The 20,376-nt window shown below is 38.2% G+C and overlaps 1 protein-coding gene across 3 annotated transcripts in view; it reads left to right on the top strand.

Annotated features, from left to right (window-relative positions):
• atp8a1 (ATPase phospholipid transporting 8A1) overlaps window positions 1-20,376 on the top strand; it is a 355,098-nt gene that overhangs the window by 331,389 nt on the left and 3,333 nt on the right. For all 3 annotated transcript variants that reach the window (XM_072568277.1, XM_072568286.1, XM_072568295.1), the window contains 3 exons: window positions 7,688-7,776; window positions 8,429-8,521; window positions 19,824-19,915. In XM_072568277.1, the coding sequence (XP_072424378.1) occupies window positions 7,688-7,776; window positions 8,429-8,521; window positions 19,824-19,915 (274 nt within the window). The remainder of the gene's footprint in view (window positions 1-7,687; window positions 7,777-8,428; window positions 8,522-19,823; window positions 19,916-20,376) is intronic.

Below are 20,376 nucleotides of genomic sequence, written 5' to 3'. Positions count from 1 at the left end.
GGATAAGCTGGCCACCAGTATCCACTGCAAATTCACTGACTCTCTGTTACCTTTTGATAATATCAGCTTCCACAAGGGGACCACTGAAATGGCCACCTTTTTCCTCAACCGATGATTCCCACCACGGTGATTGACAGGGTCCTTAACCATGTCTGACCCACCTCCTGCACTTCTGCCCTCACCCCTTCTGTTCCCGCCACAACAGAGCTAGGGTTCTCCAGTCTTTACACTTCATCCCACCAGCACCAACATCCAAAAGATAATAAATTGCCAATTTTGCCACTTCCAGCAAAATGTCACCACCAGACACACATCTCTCTCCACTCCCTTGTCAGCCTTCCTTTCCATATGCAACTACTTGGTCCAGTCCTCCTCCACGCTCCGTACCTTCCCACATTCCCATGACACCTTTCCATGCAAATGTATAAGATGTAACACATGTCCTTTTACTTCCTCCTTCTCCATCGTCCAAGACCCCAGACACGCCTTCCAGGTAAAGCAGTAATTTATCTACACATCACTCAATCTAGTCTCCTGTATTTTGCTCACAGTGTGGTCTCCTCTACAGTAAGAAGACAAAATGCAAACTGGGTGACCACATTGCGGAAAATCTACATTTTGGCTGCAACAATGACCCTGAGCTTCTGGTTGCCTGCCACCATGTTCCCTGGTCAACATCTCGCTCCGGTTCGCTGCAGCACTACAGCAAAGCTTAGTGCAAACTGGAAGAGCAGAATCTCATTTTCTGCTTGGGATCTTGCAGCGTTCAGGAAGTCACATAGAGTTCCATAATTTTAGGGCCTGAGTATCATCTTCCTTGTCCTTTCCCCAGCCCTCTCATCACATGGGCTGCGACCACAACCAACCCATGGTCCGCTACTAATGGTCCCCATTAGCAGTAATTTATTCTCCTAGACTAACCATTACCTATTCCTTTGTCTGCCCGACTGCTATTCTCTTTTTCTCTGGACCCCTCTCTACCCATTGTTTACTCCTCCTCCCTCCCCATCTTCAGCATGTACACCATTTCCTAGCTACAATCCGTTCTGAAGAAGTCGGCACTGGATCTGAAACATTGAACTCTGCTTTCTCTCCACAGATGCTGCCCCAAGTTTCTTCAGTGATTTCTGTTTTGTCTCAAAAGGTTACTTTGCAGTTATAGCAAGTAATCAAGAAAGCAAATGGCATGTTATTTTTATTACGAGGGGAATTCAATGAAAAATTATGAAGGATATGCGTCAGTTATAGAGGTTCACTGATGCGATGACATCTGGAGTACTGTGGAAAGTACTGTTCACCACATACCATGCAGTTCAAACAAGGTTTACTAAACTAATACCTAGAATGAGCAAAGTGTCTTGTGAGGAAAGGCTAGGCAGAGAAGCATTTATTGTCTGAAGTTTAGAAGACTCAGAAGTAAATTAATTGGAGCATAAGATCATAAGCGGACTTGATCGGGTAGCTGTGGAAAGGATGTTTCTTCTTGTGGGAGAATCTAGAACTAGGGATCATAGTGTAAAAATAAGGATCCACCCATTTAAGACAGAGATGAGAGGAAAAGGGAAATTTTTGAGGGTTGTGCATTGTTGGACTCAAGGCAACAGATGCAAAAGCGTTAAATATTTTTAAGCAAACAGTAGATATATTCTTGGTCACAAAGGGGTGAAAGATTATTGGGGTATGTAAGAACGTAGAGTTGAAGTAAAATCAAATCAGCCATGATCTTATTGAATGGCAAAGCAAGCTCATTTACACTTGTTCCTTGTTTTTAATCTTCATGTAACAGAGCAGAAAGGACAAACTTTGTATAATGTTTTTATCCTTTGATCATCAAATTGTTTCTACATTCAATGATTGTTTTTGGTCCAAGTCACTGTTGGAGTGGGAATAAAAGTGATGTTTCAGTCAAGAGGGGGCAAAGTTATTTTAGGTATTGGAGAGAGTCAAGTTTGAGGGGAGGGTTTCCCCAACATTGATTTTGATTGTGTTATTAATTTGATGTGTTATAAATTTTTGGGGACTTGTAATGGTATGTGTGAGAAAACATTATTGCCACTGCTTGATCTTTGGAAGCTATTTTAAGCAATCTGATTTTTCCTGTTCTTAAACAAAAAATAGGTGTTTGTTGGGTGAGTGACTTTTTAGTTTGAATTGCTCATTTAAAAAAGATCAAAACAGCCTATTCTGTGCCTTCAACTCTGTAACAGATGGAAAACTTTTAGTGAAATGGCAGATGCGATCGGGACGTTTTAAGGGGCTTTCAAATAAACATGTGAATACGTAAGGAATGGAGGGATATGGACCAAGGGCCAGCAGAAAGGATTAGTTTAATTTGGAGTCATGTTTGGCATGACATTAAGCTAAAGAGTCCATTCTGTGCTGTGTTGTTCTATGTTCTTTCAACAGAATGTTGTGCTTTCTAATAACATGAAAATGTGAAATTGATATTGTTTCATTTTAAATTTAACTGTCTTTAAATAAAGTTGTCTGAAATATTGTTTCAATGTATTGTTCAAATGTTGTTTGAAACAGTATATAGATTTTCATTATTAGGCAGTTTAATTATTAGATGTCATGTCTTATGAAGTCAAGTCATCCTTTCCTGCATAACATGGATAATGAATAAGTAAAACAATAGATAGTTAAGCCTACATATGGATGGTTTCAGGAATGGTACAAATAGGGGATAAAAAGAGAACTGTTTATTAAATGCTTCTCAAAATAAACTATTCTAAGTTTAAATACTGCACCAATCTGAAGTGATGTGTTAAGCTTCAAGACTTGCTGCAATTATAGATGCACCATCATAAATGTAAATTTAAATTCATGAATGAGAGATGTGGAGGTATATCTGGGCAAACACTTTAAGCCCTAAGTGGTAGTTGCTGTTCACTGGGCATTGTACCAATCCTACCAGTTGACAACTGGGGTATCAATTTATTTGGTCAATTGTGCCAAAGTGAGACAATACCCTGAACCTCCAAACTGCTCTCATCAAAATAATTACATATATCTACATAAGACTGAAACTATTTTCAGAAAACATTGAGATTAATGGGAGGAAAGGGAGGAAATCTAGTCAATCAGTGGCTGTTAAAGAGGCCCTTTTAAAAACAAGCCCATCACTCATCCATGAGCTGCAATGATTTAAATCTTCCCATCATGTCTTAAACGTGCAATGAAAGAGCCTGTAAGGTTTATTACAGCTTGTTCTTGTGCCACAATGAAAGTATATGAAAGTACTTATAATCCTATCCTTGTGGATTTGTTCACCCAAATGTGAAAAAATAAATAATTACAATTTTCACTCAAGACTTTTCACCCTGCTCAAATATCTTTCTAGACACATCTGTCAAACATGTTTTGGTGCTTGTCTGGAACAGAGATACACTTGGGTATACTCCACAGCTGAGATCTGAAAATTTACAGGCACTGTCAAGTTGAGCATATAATGATTAATTTGGTGACAATATCAGTTGGGAGGATACCAGCTGTTTTAATGTTAACAGAGGAATCTCAAGATTTTGAGAAAGAAAATATGCAGATCTATAATCATCAATGTTAATTTTAAACCATTAAGATTAATAAATTGCAAGTCATTTGGTGATGCTGTAAATACGGAAGTGTAGCTAAAATAGACCATGAACATATTGTCTTTCTTTTTAATCTATCTTTAACAAGTAATTGCAAAAAAACGTGAAAGACACTTCTTGTAGAAGTAGAATGGTGCTTCGTTGTGAGCTATAAAAATGATGCATTTACCTTGATTGCTATCTGTAATCTAACTCTCCTCATGGTGCATCTTACATGATGGAAAAAGGTTTGTTTTGACTGCAGTTTTAACAGGCAGCTGAAGCATGTCACATCATTTGGAAGATGAAAGCTATTTTTATTGCATGGCACTTGATGACAGGTATTGTCAGCTAGTCAAAAGAGAGAATAAATAAATATATATTTCATTCTTCAAACTTGTTGATTGCTATTGCACAAAACTGTTCTGTAATAGGGTGGCAGATATATAATTCACATATTATAGTAAAAACAAACTGGCAATCTAAAATAAAAGTGGAATTTGCTGAAAATACTCACTATGTACATTGATAAAAAGCAAACTATGTTAATGTTTCAAATGCAGACCCTGTGTCGCAAATTAAAAGTTGAAGATATTTAGCCTCTTTTGGGGATACAACAAATGGGCAGGGAAACAACAAATATAAGAGTCAAATAGAATGACATATTACAGAGAACTGCAAATGGGTTTAACATCGAACAAATCCCTCAAGCACTCTCGGCCATTCAATTCCCAACAAAAACCTATCATCCTTGTGTCAAATTTTAATTGGCCTAGGACTTATAACCTTTTGGGGAAGGGAGTTCTGGATTTCAGCTACTTTTTTTATGAATACATGCTTCCTGATTGCTTCCCGAATGTGAAATTCAATTTTTAAGACTGTGCCTCCTTTTTCACAACTCTTCCAGCAAAGGAAGTGTTTCTCTAATTCTATTCTATTATGTCTCTTCATTGAGTTAACCACCAACATTTCCTTGTGTCTGTGTCCATTTGTACCACACGAGTGCCTGGCAATAACCACCTCGAACAAAAGAGAATCTAACCATTATGTCCCTTTCCCATTCAATTAAATTACAACCACTCTATTTCCCACTATCAACATTCTGGAGTTTACCATTCAGCAGAAATTGAACTGGACAGCTATTTAAATATTGTGACTACAATAGCAAGTTAAACTTTAGGAATTCTGCTGCAAGTAAGTCATCTCCGGACTCCCTAAATTCAGGTACAAGTCAGGAGTGTGATGGAATGCTGACCACTTGTCTGGATGAATGCAGCTCCAGCAACACTCCAGAAGCTTGATACCATCCAGAACAAAGCTTGATGTCTACCCCATCCACCAACTTTAACATTCATGCTCTCCACCATCTTGAAGCAGTTCCCCAGGGCTTCTTTGACAACACCAAATAACCTAGAATGACAAGGCTAGTGGAAAAGTAGGAACGCAACCTACTAGAAAATCTGGTAATTTAATCTGGTGAAAAACTAGATTAAATAAACTAGTATTTAATGATTTGTATATATGGACACTTAAATCAGTTTCTTCTCTCCCCACTAAGAAAACCAAATTGGAATATTTTCTCGGATCTGAATTGGATGGCCTCCTATTTTCCTACATTGAATTCCACATATCAAAGTTTAGTCACTCAGTCTTTATCCTTTGAAAATTTTCCTGTCATCTCTCAACTTACTGTGCCCTCTTAGCTTTATGTTAGCTATGGATATAGATATACAACTCTTAGTTACTTCATCTAATTGATTAATATATCTGGTAAAATATTGCAGTCCCGGCGTAGATCAGGTGATTTCATCAGATGATCAGGAGCGTCGCTCCAAAAGCTAGTGTGCTTCCAATTAAACCTGTTGGACTATAACCTGGTGTTGTGTGATTTTTAATTTTGTATACCCCAGTCCAACACCAGCATCTCCAAATCAAGAAAAAAGTAATGTTTTGTGATGTGTGGGAAGGAAAAAATGTTAATGAAATTCCCATCCTTGGAACAGCTGTAGAAAGAAGCAATTGCACAATAATTGGACTGATATGAGAGATTGTGGCATTGAAGTCAGAAGCCATTGAGGGATTGGAACACGGATGAACCACATGTCCTACAGAAGCACGGGTGTAGCAAAGATTGTTGCAGATCCCAATAGTGATGCCTTTGTTCAGGGACAGTGATTGGAGTTGAGGTAAATTGTCGAGGACAAGAATCCATTTAGACATCAGAGGAGGGTGACAGCTGGCTGATAGAATAGTGAAAGAAGATGTGAAGGATCCAGTACTTGAGATGTAAAGGAAAGGGCTATCCTATTAAAGAGGCAACTGAGACAGAAATGCCTTGAATTGTCAAAACTGTGCATAATATGAAAAAATGACCGATTACATAGGTAGAAGGGAGAAACCGGAAAGAAAGGCAAAAGTACCTGAATTGATTTTACATTCTTACTTGTTTTCAGGTTGTTCCAAAGTGCTAGACAGCTTACTTGAAAAATGATTTGGAAATAATTTGAAAAATTTAATCACAAATGCTTATTAAATGGTGATGTCTATTTGCTTACAAAATACTCCAGCAGCAAGTGAGATGAATAGTCAGTTAGTCTGTTTTTGCAATTTTGCAGTATAGTTGAGGAACATATAATTGGGTGGGTTAATGGCAGACTTTCCTTCATTTCAAAGAAAAAGTGATGCAGTATCTTGTACATCCAGCTGAACAAGAAGGCGAATTCTGTTTAATGTCTCATCCAAAACATGACATCTCTTACTTATCAGCACTCCTCCACTACCCTGAAGTATTAGCCTAGATTTTGTTTGCTAATCGTTGGCAAGGGTTTTAACTCAACCTCATGAATCACAAGCTGAGACATGTTCATGTGATGAGAACAAGTGCATAATAAGGCTTTGTTCGAAAGTCTCACTTCTGAAATTTGCAGAGAAAATATAAAAATAAGAGAAGTTGAGAGTGGAGACATTAGAAAGCAGGAGGGGAGAACTCCAAAAGAAAAAGTTAAAGTATTGGTAGTAGTAAATAAAAATATCAAAATAGCTCTTATCAAAGTCATAAATGACATCCTCCATGACTTTGATAAAGTAAACTATTCTTCCTTGTCCTTCTTGACTTGTCTGTGATCTTTGATATGGTTAACCACATTACCCTCCAAAACATTTCCATCCTTGTCCAGCTGAGTGTTATGCTTAGTTTCTCATCCGATTAGTTTGAGGCACAATGATTTTATATAAGAACAAAGAAAAAGGACCCGGAGAAGACATTTAGCCTTTCTAGACTGTTGTACCAATGTTCGCTGTGGTCATGGCTGATTTCCACGTCAATTGCACTTCTCCTGCATTGTTGCTACATCAGCTAATTCACTTAGCATCCAAACTCTATCTTAATATACTCAACTGAGCATTCTCAACTGTCTAAAGTCAGGAATTTGAGAGGCCTGTGATCCTTTGAGTGAAGAAAAGTATCCTCTTATCAATTGTTTACTGCTAAATCGGGGCATTAAATCTTTCCAGCATCTACCCCATCAAGCCCTTCTTGATGTTTATGTTTCAAGACAATTACCTTTCATTCTTCCAACCGCTAGAGGGCCTACCCTGCACAAACTCTCTTCGTAGGACAATCCCATCTCCTAGAAATCAGTCTCGAGAAACTTTGATGCACTGCCTTCTATGCACGTGTATCTTTCAAGTAACAAAGTAGCAAGTCTGGCAGCATTTGTGGAGAGAGAAACAGTTAATATCTCAAGTCCAGTATGATGTTATTGAGTTCAGAATTCTGCAACCAAACATGCTGAATTACTCCAACATTTTCTGCATTTATTTCAGATTTCTAATATTTTCTGTATTTTTTTAATACTCTTCAAGATATTGTTTCACTTTTTTGTGTTGTTCCAAAGCATCAAAATTTCTATCCGTATGCTCAAAATGCAGGCAGAACAATAAAATGTATTTGATAAATTATTGTAATTGTTGGTAAATCATTTGAGGGTAATCTTCCTCCTACCTATGACTCATGACAACGAACCATTAGTACAACAGTGTGAATAATTTTTGGTATTGAAAATGTATTTGCTACTGCTTAAAATGTAAAATTTATGTTTTATTCACTTCTGTAGGCAGTAATGTTGTTCAGCTCTGGTGTGTTTTGGATGGGCCTATTCTTCATCCCAATTACTTCTCTTCTCTGGGATGTGACTTACAAAGTGTATGTATGACAAAAATAAATGTAAAAATCTTTTTGAAACTCTTAGTTCTAAAAGAAAAGTTATTCATTTTTCTTAAAGTAAGTGAAATACCAAGCTGAAATATTGTGACAGTTCAAAGTTACGATAGTGGTATCAAGTATTTGAATTGTTTGATAGAATTTCTGTTCAGAGTGATTATTTTAAAGGGCATTACTTCATTTCAGGAAATTGTGAACCAGGGCAACTTTTGATGCTTTAGTAGGCTTTTGCAAAAAGAAACCATGAATTGAAGTACTAGGGAGAAAATGATGAAACTGAGATGGTACAAGCCTCCTGTTCTAATTGCACCTTATCTGTAATGGAATTTATAATCTGATGCTCAGTGTACTAGTTTATGGCTTGATCCCTTCTTACTTTTAAAGAATATTCAAACAGTGAAGCTGTTCTTTTAAATAAGTCAATGTTTCATTTTGCACTCTTTTGATTTAATTTCTATTTTGTATAACTTTTTTGGCAGATCTTCTATGCCTTAGTGCATAATTGTAAATGGTTTTCTGCAAAATCTGTGAAATACTATTCAGGGAAACTTGTTTTTCCAAATTTGAACTTTTAATTCCACTAGAGAATTCTAATGTATCTGTCATTAAGAATCAATTTAATGGTCATTTTCAGCATTAAGAGAACTTTATGTAAAACTCTGGTCGAAGAGGTTCAAGAATTGGAAGCCCAGTTCCAGGATCCAGGTGCAGCTGTGTATGGCAAAAGGTATGAATTGCATACTATACTTGATATTTTTTTTCTAAGGTACTGTCTTATAAGGATAATATCCTTTGTTGTAAAACAAAAAGAATTAGGAGCAACCTCTATGATGATAAATTTCTGAACGGCAACCTATAGAAGCTGAACTTCAATTTCAGTGATACCCCATGATCAGTGACCAGTTGTGTCAGTATGTATACTGACAAAATAGCAGTTAAACAGCATACACATTAAGAGTAATAATGGAAAGAACAGGGGGTGGTAAAATGCAAGAATCATTTAGGGCTTTTGAAAATCAAAAGGTAAATCATTAAAGCAGAGATGTTGAAGTCAGTATAATGAGTGAAGAAAGGATCATCACATATCAATCAGAAGGGAGTGACAAATGAGTACTAATCCAGTGTTGAACAAGCAAAGGATGAAGAGATAGCTGGAGGAGTTTTTGGAACAGGTGTGGAACATAACCTTGGAGGAATTTGCAGAGGACAAGTGGTATCTGGAAACCAAAACCTCAAGAGGCAGAGAACTGATTGGGTTTGCCAAGTGTGAAGAGGACAGATATTCACACCTGCTTGAGGTCCAAATTGAAACTATGTTTTGAGTATTAAAGTTGATGATTTCAGTTTAACAAGTACTGATGATCTATGTTAAGTGTGGACTCCTCCAGGCATGTTTCCAGTTAGAGAAAGTAAGATCAGCAGGGGTGGAACCAATCATCTTTAGCTAACTTGACAACAAGGACACTGAAATAAATAATTTTGCCAAGGGTGATAGTATGCAAATAATTAAACTGAGGCAGTCAACAATAGAAGACAGAAATTTACCTGTACCTCCAACAATGTCATCTACTGTATCCGTTGTACCCGATGTGGTCTCCTCTACATAGGGGAGACAAGACACCTTCTTGCAGATCATTTCAGAGAACATCTCTGGGACACCTGCACCCACCAACCCCACCGCTCTGTGGCTGAAGACTTAAACCCCCCCCCCCACCCCACTCAGTCATGGACATGCTGGTCCTGGGCAGCCTGCACCGCCAAACCATTGACACCCAGTGCCTGGAGGGAGAATGCCTTATATTCTGCCGTGTGACCCTGCAACCACACGGGATCAATGTGGATTTCAACAGTTTTCTATTTCCTTCCCCCCCACATTAACCCAGTCCTAAGCCTCCAACTCAGCACTGCCCTCCTGACCTGTCCATCACCTTTCCCATCTATCCTCGCCACACCCCCAACCCATCACCTTCTCTCTCCTGCTCCTCAGATGCTGCCTGACCACCTGTGCTTTTTCAGCACCGCACTCTCAAGTCAACAATAGAACTATGAGATAAACCAGAGGGCATGTGTGGGTATGAGCCTTAAATTCAACAGAGAGGTTGAGGACCATCACAGAATCTCATTTGTGTCTAAATTCAACATTTTGCTGTCTCGTGTAGGGCAAAAACTTAATTTGGGATCCCTGAACTTAGATCTGACTGTGTGAATATGATGCTGAGGCAGCAACTTGTAGCAGGATGTTGGGATTAAAAGCTAGAGAAATGCAATTATTTTCAGAGATGGTAGAATATTTTCTGAGTTCAGCTAATGTCCTAGGTGTCAGTTGCACTGTGTTTCTACTGATATACATATTAAATGCATATTAAACATATCAAGGGATGATGTGGATAGTGCAGGAAAATAGTATTAAGGTAACAGATTAGACATGATCTTAATGAATGGAAGTATAGGCTTTGAGGGGCTAAATAGCTAACTCCTGTTCCTGTTTCTTATGTTCTTATGTGCAATTTTGAATAGGCAAATCTTTATAGCATCAAGAACATTTGAGATAGTAAAATTCAACAAATTGCTGAGGTGTGGAAAAAACAAATAAAACCATTATTGCATGCATTACATGAGGCAGTCTGCAGTGAGTGAGGACAATATTTACAAGAATGATTGACAATCAGGTGTATAAAAGTAAAACAAATGCTTTCCAATGTTTAAATAGACAATTGTCCTGACGGATTATGTTTTTGTTTCAAATGGTATACCGAGCAAATACATAGAACATAGAAAAGTACAGCACAGAACAAGCCCTTTGGCCCACGATGTTGTGCCAAGACTTAATCCTAATGTAAAATATAATAACTTAACCTATGCGCCCCTCAACTCACTGCTATCCATGTGCATATCCAGCAGTTGCCTAAATGCCCCTAATGACTCTGCTTCCATCACCACAGCTGGCAACGCATTCCATGCATTCACAACTCTCTGCGTAAAGAACCACCTCTGACATCTCCTCTATACCTTTCTCCTAATATCTTAAAACTATGACTCCTCGTACCAGTCAATCCTGCCCTGGGGAAAAGTCTCTGGCTATTGACTCTATCTATTCCACTCATTAGCTTGTATACCTCAATCAGGTCTCCTCTCTTCCTCCTTCTCTCTAGAGAGAAAAGTCCAAGCTTATTCAACCTTTCTTCATAAGGCAAGCCCTCCAGTCCAGGCAGCATCCTAGTAAACCTTCTTTGCACACACTCCAAAGCCTTTGTATCTTTCCTATAGTAGGGCGACCAGAACTGGACACAATATTCCAAGTGTAGTCTCACCAGGGACTTGTAGAGCTGTAGCCAAACCTCGCGGCTCTTAAACTCGATCCCTCTGTTAATGAAAGCCAAAACACCATATGCTTTCTTAACAACCCTATCCACTTGGGTGGCAACTTTGAGGGATCGATGTATATGCAAACCCAGATCCCTCTGTTCACCCACACTGCCAAGATGTATAAGAAACCTTCTGGCATCATTGGAATCTCTTCTGGAGCAGAAGGGACCTGTACAAGAAAAACGGATTGCACCTGAATTGGAAGGGGACTAATATAGAAGCAGGGAGATTTGCGAGAGCTGCTCAGGAGGATTTAAACTAGTAAGGTGGGGGATCGGTGGGAATCAGAGAGATAGTGAGGAAAGAGATCAATCTGAGACTGGTACAATTGAAAAGAAAAGTGAGTCCAAAATCAGGGCATGCAGGGACATAGCATAGAACAAGGGTAGGACTGATAAATTGCATTTATTTCAATGCAAGAGGCCTAACAGGGAAGGCAGATGAACTCATGGCATGGTTAGGAACATGAGACTGGATATCATAGCAGTTACAGAAACATGGCTCAGGGATGGACAGGACTGGCAGCTTAATGTTCTGGGATACAAATGCTACAAGAAGGTCAGAAAGGGTGGCAAGAGAGGAGGGATGTGGTATTTTTGATAAAGGATAGTATTACTGTTGTACTTGGGGACAATATTCCTGGGAATACATCCAGCGAAGTTATTTGGGTGGAACTGAGAAATAAGAAAGGGATGATCACCTTATTGGGATTGTATTATAGACTCCCTAATAGTCAGCAGGAAATTGAGAAACAAATTAGTAAGGATACTTCTGTTATCTATAAGAAGAATAGTATACTTATGGTAAGGGATTTTAACTTTCCAAACATAGACTGGGACTGCCATAGTGTTAAGGGCTTAGATGGCGAGGAATTTGTCAAGTGTGTACAATACAATTTTCTGATTCAGTATATGGATGTACCTACTAGAGAAGGTGCAAAACTTGACCTACTTTTGGGAAATAAGGCAGAGTGGGTGACTGAGGTGTCAGTGAGGGAGCACTTTGGAGCCAGCGGCCATAATTCTATTAGTTTTAAAATAGTGATGGAAAAAGATAAACCAGATCTAACAGTTGAAGTACTAAATTGGAGAAAGGCCAATTTTGATGGTATTAGGCAAGAATTTTCAAAAGCTGATAGGGGCCAGATTTTTGCAGGCAAAAGGACGGCTGGAAAATGGGAAGCCTTCAGAAATGAGATAACGAGAGTCCAGAGACAGTATATTCCTCTTAGGGTGAAAGGAAAGGCTAGTAGGTATAGGGAATGCTGAATGACGAGAAAAATTGAGGAAGAAAAATAAGGAAGCATATATCAGGCATAGACAGGATAAATCGAGTGAATCCTTAGAAGAGTATAAAGGCAGTAGGAGTATACTTAAGAGGGGAATCAGGAAAGCAAAAAGGGGACATGAGATAGCTTTGGCAAATAGGGTTAAGGAGAATCAAAAGGATTTTTACAAATACATTAAGGACAAAAGGGTAACTGGGGAGAAAATAGGGCCCCTCAAAGATAGCAAGGCAGCCTTTGTGTGGAGCCGCAGAAGACGGGGGGCGATACTAAATGAATATTTTGCATCAGGGTTTACTGTGGAGAAAGACATGGAAGACACAGAATATAGGGAAATAGATGATGACATCTTGAAAAATGTCCATATTATAGAGGAGGAAGTGCTGAATGTATTGAAATGCAAAAAAGTGGATAAATCCCCAGACGCTGATCAGGTGTACCCTAGAACTCTGTGGGAAGCGAGGGAAGTGATTGCTGGGCCTCTTGCTGAGATATTTGGATCATTCATAGTCACAGGTAAAGTGCTGGTAAAGTGGAGGTTGGCTAACATGGTGCCACTATTTAAGAAAGTTGGTAAGGATAAGCCAGGGAACTATAGACCGGTGAGCCTGACGTCGGTGGTGGGCAGGCTGTTGGAGGGAATCCTGAGGGACAGGATGTACATGTATTTGGAAAGGCAAGGGCTGATTCTGGATAGTCAACATGGCTTTGTACATGGGAAATCATGTCTCACAAACTTGATTGAGTTTTTTGAAGAAGTAACAAAGAAGATTGATGAGGGCAGAGCAGCAGATGTGATCTATATGGACTTCAGTAAGGCGTTTGACAAGGTTCCCAGTGAGAGACTGGTTAGCAAGGTTAGATCTCAAAGAACACAGGGAGAACTAGCCAATTAGATACAGAACTGGCTCAAAGGTAGAAGACAGAGGGTGGAAGGTTGCTTTTTAGACAGGAGGCCTGTGACCAGTGGAGTGTCACAAGGATCAGTGCTGGGTCCACTACTTTTCATCATTTATATAAATGATTTGGATGTGAGCATAAGAGGTATAATTAGTAAGTTTGCAGATGACACCAAAATTGGAGATGTAGTGGACAGCGAAGAAGGTTACCTCAGATTACATTGGGATCTTGATCAGCTGTGCCATTGGGCTGAAGAGTGGGAGATGGAGTTTAATTTAGGTAAAGGCGAGGTGCTGCTTTTGGGAAAGCAAATCTTAGCAGGACTTATACACTTAATGGTAAGGTCCTAGCGAGTGTTGTTGAACAAAGAGACCTTGGAGTGCAAGTTCGTAACTTCTTGAAAGTGGAGTTGCAGGTACATAGGATAGTGAAGAAGGCGGTTTGGTATGCTTTCCTTTATTGGTCAGAGTATTGAGTACAGGAGTTGGGAGGTCATGTTGCGGCTATACAGGACATAGGTTCGGCCACTGTTGGAATATTGCATGCAATTCTGGTCTCCTTCCTATCGGAAAGACGTTATGCAACCTGAAAGGGTTCAGAAAAGATTTACAAGGATGTTGCTAGGGATGGAGGATTTGAGCTATGGGGAGAGGTTGAATTAGCTGGGGCTGTGTTCTCTGGAGCGTCGGAGGCTGAGGGGTGAACCTTACAGAGGTTCATAAAATCATGAGGGGCATGGATAGGATAAATAGACAGTCATTTCTCTGGGGTGGGTGAGTCCAGAACTAAAGGGCATAGGTTTTAGGGTGAGAGGGGAAAGATATAAAAGAGACCTAAGGGGCAACTTTTTCACACACAGGGTGGTACGTGTATGGAATGAGCTGCCAGAGGAAGTGGTGGAGGCTGGCACAATTGCAACATTTAAAAGACATTTGGATGGGTATATGAATAGGAAGGGTTTGGAGGGATATGAAGGATATGCTGGCAAGTGGGACTAGATTAGGTTGGGATATCTGGTCAGCATGGACAGGTTGGACCAAAGGGTCTGTTTCATGCTGTACACCTCTACGACTCTATGAATGTGATTTCACTCTCAATGTTAGATGTAATTTTTAAGCAGCTGTGCAGCCTGATAATAGCATCTTGCTTTCTTCTGAGTAGCACAATTGGAAAAAATAAACAAATAATTCCTAATGTGTAGATCAAAGCATCGTCACACTGGAGATCTGAATCAAAAGTTGGAAATGCTGAAGTCCCCAATATATTAATGCGCATCTATTAAAAACAAGTGAACTGAATGGAGAATACTCAATACAATTAGAAAGTCAAAAGCAAAATGACCTGAGATTTTCTCTTATTTCTGCCGAGGTACATTGATAACCTGAGTAAAACAGATTAGTCCTATATGATCTCAGAATTCTGAATATACGTGAGTTGCTCACATTACTACAATATGAGTAAAGTCGTCTCAATTTTTCATCTCAAAATCACAAAACCCACAAGTTCCACCACCAAGAAGAACAAAGGCAGCAGGTGCATGGGTACACAACCTCCTGTAAATCTTATCGAAGTCACAGGTAATCCTGATTTAGAATTGTAACACCAGCCCCTCAGTGTTGCTGCTTTTAAATTGTGGAACACCCTTCCTAACAGCAAGGACACTGTTCATCACCATCATCTCCAAAGCAATTAGCCATGGTCAATAAATCTAGCCCTGTCACAAAGCCCACATTTCATGAACAAATAAAATAAAATTCACATATGTGAATAATCCTGCCCATGAGATAATCACTCAAGCCACACCCAACCCCACCTTCACCAATTATCAAATATCAATATTCTCGCTTCGGTTTCTTCAGTACTGTGTTGTCTCAACATTGTTAATGGATTTTCTGGGATAATAGGATAAAAAGCAGTAATCTCCACTCTTTAATTGCAATTTTTGAATAATTTTAAATTTAATATCACTAATTTTGTTTAATTAAATTTTACAGTAGGAGTCATGTTAAATATCTGAACCTGTCACTCACTTGTCAAGCCTGACATTTGTGAATTTTATTTTATTTGTTCATGAAATGTGGTCTTTGTGACAGGCCCAGATTTATTGACCATGGTTAATTGTTTTGGAGATGATGGTGATGAACAGTGTTCTGGCTGTTAGGAAGGGTGTTCCACAATTTAAAAGCATCAACAGTGAGGGGCTGGTATTACAATTCTAAGTCAGGATTACCTGTGACTTCGATAAGCACTTGTAGGTGGTTGTGTACCCATGCATCTGCTGCCTTTGTTCTTCTTGGTGGTGGAACTTGTGGGTTTTCTGATCGTTAGAAGAGTCCAGATTTAAATTTTAAAATTCAAAAAAGAAAATATTCAATGTGGTTTCAGCATTTTGTTGGAAGCAATTGTTTAGGTTAAATTATAGCCATCTAAAATGTGGGCTTATTCTAATGAAATTAAGAAGAAGCTTGTGTTGCATCTTGACATCAACAACATGAAGGCAGTCATGTCATTGACTAATGAATATAATTCAGAAAATTCAAAGCTGGTGGGCTGAGAAATGAAAGGAATCCTGTGATTGTTACAAAAAGGAAATAATGAGAGTAGATCGTACAAAAATGAGATGCATCAACTAGTATCCGGTCAGCCTGGGTTAACATTCTGAGGAAAAGCAAAGGTAGTTCAGAGGCTGTGGTGTGGGCAATGATCCATGACTCTTAGGATCACTAGAATGAGGTGCAAAAACTAAAAGGGTTGGCGACCTTATAAGAAAGTGGGAACAAGTGTATTTCAGATGGATAGTTATGAATCAGTGGGATCGTAATAACTGACAGTGCGAAGCCAATATTAGAGCTGAAGAGGAGGAGAACCCCGGGAAGGAAAGATGAAACTCTCAGTTGGTGTTTGAAATAATAGCTGAGAGGTTGGAACAGTAGTCAATGAAAATCCCAGGAGTAAGAGAACAAGAAGCAGGAACGCCACTGTGTCACTGCTGTAAGAGAAGGCAAGGACAGAAGGACACCTTCAAACAATGTGTAACATTGAAATGAAACAAATTTCAAGTATTCTTCAAAAGGTTAGATGTTACCAGAACCCATGTGTTCCCATAGCAATATCTTTCTTCAAGATCACATGAGTAGAGTTGAGAATAGTTGCTCAAGGTGAGAACATGTGGAGGTGCCAGTGTTGGACTGAGGTGGACAAAGTTAAAAATCTCACAACACCAGTTTATAGTCCAACAGGTTTATTTTGAAGTACAAGGTTTCAGAGTGCTGCTCTTTCATCAGATAGCTAGTGGGATAGGGTCATATGACAGAATTTATAGGAAAAGTCTCTGTCCTATAATCCTGCCCCACTAGCTTCCTGTTGAAGGAACAGCGCTCCGAAAGCTAGTACTTCCACATAAACCTGTTGGACTATAACCTGGTGTTGTGTGATTTTTAACTTAAGGTGAGAACAGACAGACAAGAGTGATGGTGAATTGGGAACTTGTTGGATTATTCTTCAACAGCGATCAGAAAGCTGGGAGAACTATAATATACACCTAGTCGTAAGAAAGATAATTAATTAACTCTTTCAGATCCTACATCTATTTAATTAAACAAGCTTCCTCCGATTCCCTTCCCACCCTGAATTCTGAAAAAAATTATTTGTTGGAAACCTAAAAGTCAAATTGCCAAACGTTGAATTAATATCTCCTACAATAGCTCCGCTCATCATACATTTGTCATTTTGATTCTAATTTGGAAAAATTCTATTTACCTACAATTGTCCAAAACTTTCATGTTTCATCAATAGCATGCAGTATGTCCACAGAATTTTAATTTGGGAAATTCTGTTATATTTTATTTAACACAAAAAGTCGAGTTATTACACTTCCATTGACATTTTACATTTTGAAATAACTAAAAATAATGGAGCACAGACAGGGAGTAATCAAACTGGTCTTTAAAATATAGATTGAATGGTTTCCTCCTGCGTTGCATTACTTTATGCTTAAATACGTATTTAAAACCGTGCAAGAGTTTCTACACCAGGTTAGGTCAACACAATAAAATTTAATCTAAAGCACACGGTTGTAAAACTAAACCCCATGCGGTTATTTTCTACCTCAGCGACTAGACATGAGATTAAGATGTCATTGAAATGACATTTATACCATTAATACCATAAATAGCAGAAATAGCTATCTAAATATTATGGATTTAAAACGCATTTACTTTGATGCAAATTCAAACATGCTACTTAAAATTAATCAGATAAATTTTACATTATTGAATAGCTTGATTTGATTTGATTTATAAGCATAGTAAACTGATAAGTTTAGGCCACAGAGAAATTAAAATAGATTTGTCTAAAAAAAATTAGTGATTTGATCCTCCTCAAATTTTTCATCTCCAGGCATCCTAGCCCTTTCAGGCTAGCTATCTTCAAACTTAAAAATCGCACAACACCAGGTTGTAGTCCAACAGATTTATTTGGAAGCACTAGCTTTCGAAGCGCTGCTGCTTCTTCAGGTGATTGTGGAGCAGGATCATAAGACACAGAATTTATACAAAAGATTACAGTGTCATGAAGCTAAAATGATATATTGAACAAACCTTGATGTTAAGTTAATGTGTAATATTTAATATTTCTATATTAAAGAACTGAAACCAGCAAACCCATTCTAAAAGATGAAAGACTTAACAATCGAGGTTTGTTCAATATATTGTTTCAGCTTCATGACACTGTGAGCTTTTGCTATAAATTCTGTGTCCTATGGTCCTGTTCCACAACCACAGGATGAAGAAGCAGCACTCCGAAAGCTAGTGCTTCCAAATAAATCTGTTGGACTATAACCTGGTGTTGTGTGATTTTTAACTTTGCCTACCCCAGTCCAACACTAACTCATCTGAATCATTTCTTTAAACTACTCAGCTCTCGCACCTTAATGTTGGAATGAGCATTGCTATCACTAACTCTAAATAATCTGAATTGCCAGATATAGCTTTTATTATATACAATCTTGAAGTCATTACGTTTTTACATTTTTCATTGGAACTTGGTGTTATTAGCGCACTAGGCCTGAATCCTGTGTGCCAAGCATGCTGAAATCAATTCCCAGGGAACACAAGAGGCAACCCAGCGTAACTCTTTCCTTAGATATCCCCCATCTGCGTATTGACATCCTTTCATTCCACTATCCTTAAGCAATGTCACTAAAACAAATTCTTGCAAATAAACTTTCCACCGATATAGTGCCTTATCACATCTTCACAGCATACTTTATAGCAAATTGATTGAATGCACTTCAAATATAATGTTTCTATGCAGGACATTGCATCTTCAATTTAAAATTTGTTGCCTTTTCTTTTTCACCATTCCCTGAGAACAGAAGGTTTAAAATTAGGGTTAAAGGCTAAACAAAGTAACGCTCATTCCAGCATATCTAAATGTCCTGTAAATGTAACTTACATCTTTCATAAGGCCATGTTGACTCTGCTTGAATGTTTTATGATTTTTAAAGTGTCTTGCTGGAATTCATTATTAAGGTAATGGTATTATCTTCGTGATAGATATTGGCCAACTGGCTTGTTGTTTCCTGCTTTCCCTAGATTCTAGGGAATTTTTAAAGATTATATTCCATGGATTCACTATTTCTATAATCACTTCTTTTAAGATTCTGTATTATAGATCATCAGAACAAGGAACTAATCAACCCGTAGTCGCATTTATTCTTCAATTCTTTTTCACTGGTGATGAGTAATTATTTCATGTTCCTCCGTACCTCTTGCCCTTCGTGCTTATAGAATTTTTGGGCAGGGTATTGAAGCAGGCTTCCTGCTGTGTGAAACCAAGAGTTTGCAGAAAACACATCCTCGCTGGTCATGATAGCCCATAACCATATAGCAATTTAATAGCATGAAATTGCTGGAGGGCTGATCAGATTGGCCAACAGCGCTCTACTCCCAGAAGTTGCAGTGTCTAGAACTGCACCACATGCGGTCCCCAGTTTCTAAGTCCAGGAATCAAGGACCAGCAGAGGGTTTTGGATCAGAAGTGGCGACAAATTTTGTTTTTTTATAAATGGTAATTTATGTTTTATTCAAATTTTAGCTTGAATGTTCAAACTTTGAATACCTTTTCAATGTCAACAAATTCTGGATGGTTAAATGTAACTTGGTATTTTGTTTAAATGTAGAAGTTATTTTTCATATTATATATAATAATTTATATATATTTTCAGATACTACATTTATAAAGGATACATTTTAGTTGTACTGGTTGGAAAGGCTTTAGACTTTGCACTGAATGAGTGGAAATGGTCGATAAAATGGTGTGAATTTGACTTGTGTGGTGAAGAACTGTCAGATCTGCATTTAAATTTCAATTCATAATGCATGAAATATATTCTATTTTCACAATCAGCCCAAAAAATAATATGAACATTTTTCCCTAAAGCATTTCAATTAATTGTAATTCTTTCTTTCCTGAAAAGCTTAAGTGAACGAGCTCAACTTTTAAAGAATGTTTTTCGGAAGAATACTTTCAATCTACACCGTTCTGATTCTTTCCAACAGAGTTCATTACGTAAGTATCTTTTTCCCAAGTGTGTTCATTTGACAATTTTTTTTCCCATGGTTTAATAATTATGGTTAAATCCTTGTGTTTCCAGTTAACTCTTTAGATGATTCTGTTATGCTCCTGTTTTCACCCTGCCCTTTCACAGTAACTGCTCATAGAACAAGTACATATCAACTCCTTTGTCATATCTGATCTGGGTGTACGTGTGTGGAAACATGTCCTTGGCTAAAACACTATCTTTTTTTTGTGTCTCTAAATGTTCTTAGCCAACAGTTTGGTTGGAACCTAATGAGACTAATCACAAGTATTGATAAGGGGGACCATTCACCGCCATTGAGAAATTCATCCATTGTTCTAAAAAATGGTGTCAGCATCACAATTGTTGCATTTCTGGAAGATCCCTCTTGAACATTTAGTACCTAATTGCATTATACTTTATTTAAAGAATGAAATTAATTAATTTTGAC

This window comes from Chiloscyllium punctatum, chromosome 1 (assembly GCF_047496795.1).
Source record: "Chiloscyllium punctatum isolate Juve2018m chromosome 1, sChiPun1.3, whole genome shotgun sequence".
Classification (NCBI taxonomy): domain Eukaryota; kingdom Metazoa; phylum Chordata; class Chondrichthyes; order Orectolobiformes; family Hemiscylliidae; genus Chiloscyllium; species Chiloscyllium punctatum.
The sequence above is the reverse complement of the archived record's forward strand: the minus strand, read 5'-3'. Positions and strand labels throughout refer to the sequence as shown.